The sequence below is a fragment of the Phaethon lepturus genome, unplaced genomic scaffold, assembly GCF_000687285.1.
Source record: "Phaethon lepturus isolate BGI_N335 unplaced genomic scaffold, ASM68728v1 scaffold12243, whole genome shotgun sequence".
In the NCBI taxonomy this organism is placed as follows: Eukaryota; Metazoa; Chordata; class Aves; order Phaethontiformes; family Phaethontidae; genus Phaethon; species Phaethon lepturus.
The window spans coordinates 10,769-21,540 of record NW_010528405.1 but is presented as its reverse complement, the minus strand read 5'-3'; the positions used below and the strand labels follow the sequence as shown (position 1 = coordinate 21,540).

Genomic DNA, 10,772 nt, shown 5'->3' with positions numbered 1-10,772 from the left:
AAGATTTTTTGATCTGGATGAAACAGCTTTAACTTTAGAATTTTACAGAAGTATATTTGCAATGCAGCTATGAATTAGCAAAGTTAAAACTTTGCTAATTACATTTTTGATATAACTGTATAGTGAGCACAGTCTTATATTGTATCTTACATAGTTTTGTTGCTAGTCAGGAAGGAAAATAAAACTGCAACTCTGACGTGATCAAGGATTAGAAAAAGGAAAAGTCATTGCTCCCATGAGAAATGTAATGTGTGTTTGCCATTGGCGGTAACTTCCCATTTGGATGTTCTGAACATGTATGAAAAGTGGCTTTTTACTGCACAATTTACTGTGATTTTGTGGTTAGTGTCAAGATTCTTTCTACCCTAAGCTCATGCCAAACTTCTGTTCCAGTTCTTCACTTTGAAAATCATCTTGTATGTGACCTCAAAATGGAAGGGATGCTGTATTTCAGAGCTGAGTTGCCTTTGGCAAATGTGTTTCAAAGACAGGTTTCTGGTGTCCATAGCAACCTGTGGAGAGGAAGGAGAGGCTGTTGCTGCATGGACCCAGATGGGCAGAGACATGCAGATGGGAATTTGGAATTTGCTAAGTGAGAAGAGTGCTTGAGATTGAAGAAAGTAGCAGACCTGAGATGAGAGGCAACAGTGGACTGATTAAAGAGCGTGAAACAGAGGTGGCAAACTGGAAATGTGTTGATGCATTTATGCCTAATAGAGCACGCTAATTTTAAAAGACCTGAAATAACACCCCAAAACTATAACAGAATGTTGATGAAAATTACTGTCAGTTTTCCCATTTCCCTTTGTGTGATGGTATGTGAAGCACATAATAGTGTTTCCCTGCTATTGTTTCTTCCATTAGCTGATGGAAAATGTTTGTGCATCTCTTATTTTGTATACTTAAATATATATATATTGCATAATCTCATGTCATATTTCTCTGCCTCTCTACCTGGTTCTCCCATGAGCTCCTTATTTTCCTCACTGCATAGACTTGCTTTTGAATATTTGTTGCAGAAGGTCGAAGAGATGAATGAATGAGGTAGGTCTGTATGAAGAAAGTGTCCCACATAGGGGTTTTAAAATTGTGCTCTGGAGCATAGGTCTGTTTCCTTAGGAAAAAATTGGTAACGAGTGAATTTGCCTAGGTGTGTGTCTAACTATGCCTCTCTAAATTTATGGTAGGTTGTCATAAAATTATATTTACCTCATATCTTATATACTGTACGCACTGCCTGTCGTCCTGTTTCAGAAAGAACAGTGTGTTAACTGGAAAGAGTAGAGAGGAGGACACGATGGCTGGGCAGAGAATGGCTTTTTGTGTAAGAAGTGGCTGATTGGAGTAGGATTCTTTAGTTTTGAGTAAAAGTAACTGAAGGAAGATACAATATAGGCGTAAAAATCAGGACTAACATGAAAGGTGAAGGTGACTGTTTACTGCCTCGTATAACTAAAAATCTGTAGATACCGAATACAATTAGCAGGATCAGGCTTAAATGCGTCTTAAATATACCTTCTATTCTGGTGCATAACTAAGATGTAGACCTCCTTGCTTCTGAGTGCTAAGAATTTACACAGATTCAAAAGTAATATTCCTGGAAGAAGATTTGCTGAACAGCTTTAAATCTAAGATTCTATATATGACTCCAGAAGTTCCTAATTCAAAAATCACTGAGTATCTGGAGAAATGCTTAATAAATATTCCTTTTTAGTGGTATATGCTTATTCTATTCCCATGTCCCTTCTTTACCATCCCAGTGATACTTGCTAATAGCCATGGATAAAATGCTGGACCAGATGGACTTTTGGTCTCGCATGTGGTGGCTGTGCATATGTGCTAGTTATGATGGTGAATGCTTTTAAAAAGCAGAGGAAGGAATCTGGTAATTCTGTATTCAGAGAACAGTTTCGATAATGTATGGTAAGTTAAAAAATGAAGACACACATGAAGGAGAAAAATTAAGAGCTGCTTGTAGAGACCCTTTTTATTCAAGGAATGCAACCAGATTTTTGTGGAGCTAAATTTACTGTGTGATCATAGTATGAAGTGTTCTTTTTTTGTTGTTGTTTTTGTTTGGTTTTTTTTTTAAGAGATTGGGGCAGCTGACTTAACACTGTGTGGTTTATGAATTGAAGCTTAGTCAAGTGGATATTCTTGGTGGGGTTTTGTTTGGGTTTGTGTTTGGTTTGTGTGTGGGGTGTTCTGTTTTGTTTTTTTAACAAAAAAGATGTAAATTTATATGGCAGCTGTTGCTTTCCATGTAAAATATTTGCTGTGTGCTATTGGTTGTGTGGAGGCTTGTTCATCTGGCCTTAGCTAGCTATTAATACCTTTATAGCAGCACCTTGCAAAAAATTTTTTTCTTGAGGAAAATAAAAGGAATGCAATGCTGAAGTGTTTTGATGTATAAAGAATGTCTAGTGCATATCCTGTTGACCAATGGACATCGCATAATCTTAGTGTTGATTTGATCTGAAATTCCATGGAGTAGTATTTCTAAATGCTGTTGGGCATTTTATGATGTTTTACCAAAGCAGGCCTTTGTTGATATCAGGTAAATACAAAATGACATCCCTTCAGTTTGTGATGTTCCTCCACCTATTTATTTTTTTTCTTCTCCCAAGCTGCATTAGAATGTCATGGTTATTTCCTCAGTGTAAATTGAATGGATTGTGAAGTGCAGCCTGTGACTAATCGCCTCTTGCTGTCTCTGCTTATTAACTGTCTGACGGTGATGTGGTTGCACCACTTTCTACACATGGCCTCAAGGATACGGCATTGTGACACCCATATTATAAAATATGCAAGGCTTGATTTCAAAAGACGTTTTGGGTTGGAAAGGTAGAGAGGTTATAAGCTAATGTTGTGCCTGTTTTTACCCCTTTTATTTTAATGAATATTAGGTGGTAATAGAATAAGCTGTACCTATTTCATGTTTATACATTCTAGTATATAGTTGACATTCTAGAGGCTATTTATTGTTGATTGTTCTCCAGTTTTGTTGAATTAATGTTATCCTACAGTTGATGCACTATGTTTGGAATATGGCTTAGAAATTTTTTACTGAAAATGCATTTAACTTTTGTTTTAGAAGTCAGTTTGGTTCATTAGTACTAGATTAAAATATTGTGATAGCACACTGGCTTTTCAAGTTGCATGCACCTTTATCTTTTGAAACAATTTACCAAATGAAACAAGTGCTGAACAGGTAATTCATTAATGGCAAATGTATAACTTGCAGGTTATCATAGGGAGAGTAACTATGTGAATATCTTAATTTATTCATTGGTGTTTTGGTAGCTGTGAAGTAGTTCTCTTGCAAAAATATTTTCTGTGGTCTTGATCCTTTTTAAATAAAGATATTCCCTCTTTCCTCCTCCCTTGTGGTTCCAAATAAAGCTCCAAATATTGTCCTACGAAATGAGATGTAATTTAGTTTAGGAACAGAAGCTGGATATTCTTATGGTTTTGTTATTGTGATGATATTTTACAAGACAAACAGGAAACACAAAGCGATTTCTCTATAAGGTTTCCTAAAATAATGAATGGCGTTTACCAGAACTTTGTGGGTAAATTTTTGAAACCTCACATAACTCAAGGCCTAAACCTTAGTGATGAGCAGCACCCCCTTTGACAACGGTAAATTTTTAAGACATCCTGTTGAAAATGTATGAGATTATTGGTCATTTTAAATCTGTACTTTATAGGTAGAATCTAGCAAACTAGTTGGAGTTTATTCAATTGGAACAAACATATGAGTGTAATATTAATGAAAATACTTGGTTCCTAACTGCAATTATTTTATGGTTGCACATCTTTTATGGCTATACAGGTGTTTAATGATGCTTCCTCTTTATTAATTTGTAAATTATGTTTTTTCAAAATTTTATTTTTTAGGGGTATATAAGAAGAAATAGAAACCTTTTCTCAAGCTGAAGACAAAGTAAAAGAAAACTGTATCATGTGTTAGAACACTGAAGAGTGAAATTTCTTGGATTAGTGTATTTCTGGATTGCAAAGCAAAAGAAAGAAGAGGCTGAAAATGGGGAGAAAGAAAATACAGATCACAAGAATAATGGATGAACGGAACAGACAGGTGAGAAACAAGGAGTCTGCATGAACATGTTCAGCAGTAATTCTAAAATTTATGGGAAATTTGGGATACATTAATCTTAATTCACTCTTATAAAGCCGAGCTTTGTCTTCATATATCTACAGATGGCATTACCAGAATACAAATAGGAAATATGTCTCATAATGGCTTTACTACTCTTTTAGGGAAAATTGTTATTTAAGAGTAATATCAGTTACAGTGAATTTGATTTAAAGTAGTAAAACTACTATTCCGATTTAAATAGTACCCTAGCCTGTACTTCCAGTGGACTGGAGGATCGCGTTGAAACGGACACCTTACTTGATCTGATAGCTAGTACGAACACTTAGTAATGAGTGTACTCATTACTACGTCTCCCAAGTAACCAGCGATAGGACAAGAGGAAATAGCTTCAAGTTGTGCCAGGGGAGGTTTAGATTGGATGTTAGGAAAAATTTCTTCACTGAGAGGGTGGTCAGGCATTGGAACAGGCTGCCCAGGGAGGTGGTGGAGTCGCCATCTCTGGAAGTGTTCAAAAAAGTGTGGATGTGGCGCTTCAAGACATGGTTTAGAGAACATGGTGGCGCTGGATTAATGGTTGGACTTGATGATCTTGAAGGTCCTTTCCAACCTTAGTGATTCTGTGACGATAGAGAAAGGACGAGAAATTCAGAAAGGATGTAGTAAAAGTATTTGCTACTACAACAGTCTTTAGAAATTATTTGTTGAAAGGGCAGATTACTCAAAAGGGCACTGTTTTAGGGAAAGCTGCTTCCTTGGTTGCTCTTGCCCTAATAAAGAGATGTCCTGTGAACTTGAAAAGTACCAAAAGTTGACGACTCTGCAGAAGTAGTGTTTCCTCTTAACTTCTAAATTGCTACATGAGTTACAAAATAAGATTCTAAATGTATACTGAAGTGTGTTATGGTGGCTTCCAGATAACCCACTTTTTAAGGAAAAGTATTGTAGGAAGGACTTGGGGTCTTTAAGAATAGATGTAGTGGGTCAGACCAAAGATGCTGCTAGGCCATTACCTTTTGTCCAGTGATGGTCACAGGCAAATAAGTGTAGGACAGAGATGCACATGTTACACTACTTTGTAATGCTCTTCCAGCTTCTAGCTATTCTTAGCTCAGGGATTTCCTGAGCTGGACATGGTTTCCGTATATTTAGTAACCATTAATGGATTTTTTTGTTTTGTTGTTTGCTGGCAGGGGGCAGGGAATTGTTCAGTTATCCTTTGAGTCCTTACAAAGTTGCAGCACTTACAACATCTTTTGGCTAGGTTTTTCTATATCTCTATTACCTGTTGTTTCACAAAACACCTTTCTGTTTATGCTTAGTCATGGTTCTGCCAGTTGCTTCGCTCTTGTATGGAAGAGGCAGCAGTTGCTCCCTGTCTAGTCTGTCCATCCTGCTTATTATTCTGTGGACCTCTGCTGTGTTTTCTTTTCTCTTAAAATAACTTTTTCAGGCTGAAGCACCCTAGCTTACTTAATTGTTTTAATACAAAATTTATTCCACAGCTTTGACCGTTTCCACTACTTTTCCCTCAACCTCCTTGAGTATCGCTAGCTTATTTTTGGTGGCAAAGGGACCCGGAACTGCACAGTGTTCAAGATACATGCAAGACATGGACTTCTATAGTGGTATACTGATGTTTGGTCTCTGTTCTCTTCCTAGTATTTGATGTGCTTTTTTAACTTCTGAGCACCAATTTGATGTTGGGGTAGTGGCAGAATTCCATGCGGCTGTATTGCTGCTGACATATCAGCTCAGAGTCCATTGTTTTGTTTGTGAAACAGGGATTGTTTTTCTCCCTCTATCACTTTAAAGCAATGTAAACTCTGAGAAAACTATATATAGCAAGAAAAGTATTACTGGAGTTTGGGAGAAAGCCAGGTATTGTGTTTGGACAGCTTTAATCACACAGTGACGGTATGTTTGATGTAGATAAATGTCTTAAGTACACATAGTAAAAGTAGATGAATTAATAATTTCAGTTCTTTCAGATCTTGCTCTAGAACTTTGGGCACATTGAAGAGGTGGAGCTTGATCCCCCTCATGCCTTTTTTAACTTATTTGGAGTAAGTTGGATAACCTTGGTTTTGTTCTGCTTGAAACAAAATATTGTTATGCTATATGCTGACTTCAGTGTGGTGATTTTTTTTTTTTTCAGGGAGAGTTGCAGTTTTTTTATCATCTCCATCTCATTGGTCTGATTGCAACAATGGAAAGGAGGAGAATTTGTATCCATTTTTAGTGCACTTGTACCATGTCTGTGACTGAAGCAGAACATGGGGATTAAATTTTAAGTTTTGGTTGTTTTTTGGCTAGCACTTTTTTGGGACTTTTTTAGTAACTAGGAAGAGGCTTTAAGCTCTAACTTAAAAATGGAATTAGGCTTGCCTTATCCTTTTTCTGTGGAAACCCAGAGATGATAGCATGCTGCATCTTGTTTTTAAAACCTTTTAGAGAGATTAAATAGCTCTTGTTAGTAGAGCCAAATTTTTTGTGTAGAAATATTGGTGGTGTTCTCTAACCCCACTGGTGTCCTGTGGTTTTCATAGATAGTACATAGAGTTTTAACACACTAAAATGCTGTAATGCGTGGGATATTTTAGGTATTATTTTACTTCCGAGAATTTTTTTCATCGACCCCAATAACGAGGGCATTTAGGGTTTGTTTTGCCAAACGGAAAGTATAGCTTAGTTGCGTTCTGTCAGTTTTGCTGTGGCGTACATAGCTGGTTAATAGGTCACTTATGAACATGCATATAATGTCCTGCTAGATGTTTAATATGATGTTCACGTTTTCTTGTTTGAAAATATGCGTAGAATGGGATAGAGCTTTGCCTGCCAAGCGAGTACATATAACTTATGCGGGAATTAAAGCTATTGTTTTATCAGAAGCATCTTAGTTCTGATGGGATTGTATGTGAGCTGCAAACAGAATATATAGACCATTACTCCTAGGGGATTATAATTGTCATGAGACTGTCATTGTATTATTAATTAAGCAGTCTTATCTGCTTGAATGAGCTGTAGGACATTTATCTTCATTAAGTTGAAGAGAGTAAAGTACAGTAAATTAGATATCAAAGGAGCTCAATCTTGCTGCCTTTGCTTTCTTCCTTGCCCTTTTTTGCTAAGCAATATTAGAATAGTGCTGAGGAAGCTGTTGACCTGCAATAAAGATATGTATTTTTGTTTTTAGTGTGGTCCTGAATGGCACACTAAATGGCAAGAAAAAAAGAATTGCAGAACTAATATTCTGCTTTCTGAGTTTTTAAATGAAAACTGAGTTTATAATAATCTATGTGCATTAAAGTAAGGCTTGGACTCCAGTGGTAGTGGGGTTTGTGCAAAGTACTGTCCAAACACAAAGTAAGAAATCGACAGTAGCTGAGAATCTCACAGGTAAAAAGTCAGGCAAGTAAAATAGCCTTACAAGAGGTGAGAAAGACATTTCAGTAGCGAAGTTAAGATCCTTTGCCTAGGATCGTATGGGTCTTCAAGGGGACTAAGCCTTCAATCTTTATTTAATGACTTCTCAAAGTGACATAGCACACATACATCTTGTTTATGATGCCTTTTTCCTGACAAAAACTAAACAGTAGTACCTGTCTATACCTGCTCATACTCTGGTAATAATCTCCTAAGTGTCTTGTAACTGGAAGTATCAGAAGAGAACAGCTATTTAAAAAACCCAGTTTCCCCAAATCCCCAGACAAATCCAGACAAAGTAATTCTTAATGTCCCCTCCAAGATAGGATAAATAAACCCCAAGTGTTCTGAAAGGCATGTGTAAAGTGACGGAACCGCTAAGAGACTTACACAGGATCTGTTTTTAAAAAGCGACTGTGTGTATTTTATGTGGATAGTAAAATTTCCACCTGCATTTTGGAAAACTACAACGCAGTGAAACCTACATTTGTACTTGGTCAACTTGTTGAATTGATAACTGAAAATAAAAACTAACAGAAGATGCATTAAGGTAAAGTCTGTCAGATATTTTGGCATCTTGTCTCACTAATGTATCGTAATTGTGAAACAACGAGCAGATAAAAAGATCTGCTTACCCTAGTTGAACCTTGAATGTCTTACAGCACTCTGACATAAAATTGTTTCAGAGGCAGTGCTGTATCTTAATGGAGCTTCTCATCAAACGCGCTTTAAAAGGGTTGAATAAAGAAGTTACGGTAAGTACTGACACACATTATTCAAGCCTCACAAGAGGTTCTGTGATCTTGGGTCTTTAAACCCTAAGAAGTTTCCAAGTTAGAAACACTGCACAGGAACTTAGGTGGAACTATGGTTATCATAATATGCCTGACATTCCATATTCTCGTCTTCCTAGGTCTTCTGTCTGTTACCTCCTTTCCTGCTGTCGCTAAGTGTTAACAATCCAGGTTTTAAGACATCATAAGTACATTTCGTTTTGGAGGGGAAAGGGCATATGTTAAAACAGACTTTTTTTTGATGGACATAGGGACTGTTCTATAGCTGGAGAGGAATCTCAGGTCCATGCTACCTTTGTGAACAATTGTGGTGGAGGAGCAAAGCATGCCTATACTGTTTTAATAATACAGTTATTGTCAACATGCTGTGTACATAATGTTGTTAGTACATCTGTCTGCATCCCTCTGAGACTAGTTATATGGTGGGAAGCATTTTTTATTATGGATAGGATTCAAAAAGTAATATGCATGAGATAAGTCTGAAAGAAATGCCTTGAGGTGTGTATACGCAGAATTTTCCTATCTATCTGTGAAAAACTTGATGTACATCTGGGTAATTAACATGTTAAACTGTAGAAACCCATAAAACAGGTTTGATTGTTTCTTGTGTTTTACTTCATTCCTATCTTGCAAAAGTATTCTCATTATTGTCTGTTAAACTTGTAAGGTGTGTAGGTCACTCACCTGTCAGTGGCATATACTTTGAATTGTAATACAGGGGTGTGAATATGGCCATGGACAGAGGTGTCCCCTTCAACACTGAAGCTCAGATTGAACGGCTAGATCTGAAAACAGCATCCTTGTTTAAAAGGTCTTGGAACATTAACTTCATAGTAGTAGATAAAGTGCCTTTTTGAGACACTTAAGAGGATGTTTTGTAAAAATATTGTCCTCCAAGAAAAGCTGGTCTTGGCATCGGACCTGTGTTTGATTCAACTTGATGTCAAATACACTGATACTCTTATATTCTTAATTAACTGAAATCTTGTGAAAGGAATAATTTTTTTTAAAACCTTTTTTCCATAATTGATGGTGGTTTTTATAACTAGTCTTTCCCCCTTCCCTGATGGGCAAATGTTCTTTTGTGATAGTCTGTCATGGATTTATTTCCCAACAGCAGTTCTAATTGGACAGAATGATTGTTTCATGATATTCCCAAGTGGCAGAAAACAGCTTAAAAGTATAAGTGAATCTGATTACATGGTTTAATAGCAACAAAATAACTGTATTTCTTAGCTTTGCATAATAAGGAATCATAGAATCATAGTAACAGTGTTGCTTCCATTGATATTACTCTTTTCTTTGATTTTACTAGAATAAGATTGTGAGTAACTTGTAAACTGGTTACAGAGTAAATGATCGTCACAGAAGAAAATATTGATACCTGGAAAGTCAATGTTGGTTGAACAGAAGGAAATACAGTTAGAGTATCCTGCAAACTTTAACTCTTCTTGGTAGTTATAGAGGAGCGGAGGAGTTGGGGGGGTGTAATTGTTTAGTTTAGTCTAGTATAGAGCATTGGCCCTAAAAGTAACACCCAAACATGACAGGCAGTTCTTTTAAGCTTATTCATGTGTTCAGTTATGTTGCTTGTTAGTAGGAATAAGTAGTGTAGGCTCAATTGTTATATTCCTTGAATCCTTGATTATAGTCCTTCAAACCCTTGTCATGTGTTAAAGAATAACGGGTTTTGGTTTTTTTTCTTCTCTAGGTCACCTTTACAAAGAGGAAGTTTGGATTAATGAAGAAAGCATACGAGTTGAGTGTACTCTGTGACTGTGAAATAGCACTCATCATTTTTAACAGCTCTAACAAACTCTTTCAGTATGCCAGCACTGATATGGACAAAGTTCTTCTTAAATACACAGAATACAACGAGCCCCATGAAAGCAGAACCAACTCAGATATCGTTGAGGTAACAATTTGAAAAGACACATCAGTTTTCTTATCTCCTTAATACTACAAATACAGAGCAATGTAGAGTATTTTAAGATATTTTAACCAAATGTATTTAACAACTTCAAAACTTTGTCATAAAATGTAAACTACTGCTTGTAGTCTGCTTTCTCTAAGGCAATAAGTTGTCTTTACAGCCATGTTGTTTTCCCATCTGCCCTCCACCTCCTGCTAGTTTCTAGGAAACATGTTTGATTTCAACCACGTTTGGCAATGGAAATAGAGGTGTGAAAGATGGTTGTTTTTCTGGGGGAGGGAGGGTGAAAGGGTTTAAGGTTTAAATGGAAAAAATCAATTGGATGGAGAATATGGTCCAAAGAGTACCCTCAACCTAAAAGACAATTGCATTTGGCCCCTCTTCTCTTTTGAGAAAGTAGCCGCTCTACCACTCAAATGTTGCCCATGGATCAAATCAGCCACAGCCTGTGCTGCCTCTTGTTCATCAAAACATAAAAAAAAATCCTGAATTTGTGGAGCAA

General features: G+C 36.7%; 1 protein-coding gene across 1 annotated transcript; it reads left to right on the top strand.

The window, feature by feature from the left end:
• The first annotated feature begins 3,900 nt into the window (after positions 1–3,900).
• LOC104618146 (myocyte-specific enhancer factor 2C-like) lies at positions 3,901–10,556 on the top strand. The gene is made up of 2 exons (XM_010283669.1): positions 3,901–4,099; positions 10,049–10,556. The coding sequence occupies exons 1-2, from the start codon at positions 4,046–4,048 to the stop codon at positions 10,262–10,264; spliced, it is 270 nt and encodes an 89-aa protein (XP_010281971.1). The 5' UTR covers positions 3,901–4,045; the 3' UTR covers positions 10,265–10,556.
• The last annotated feature ends 216 nt before the right edge of the window (positions 10,557–10,772 follow it).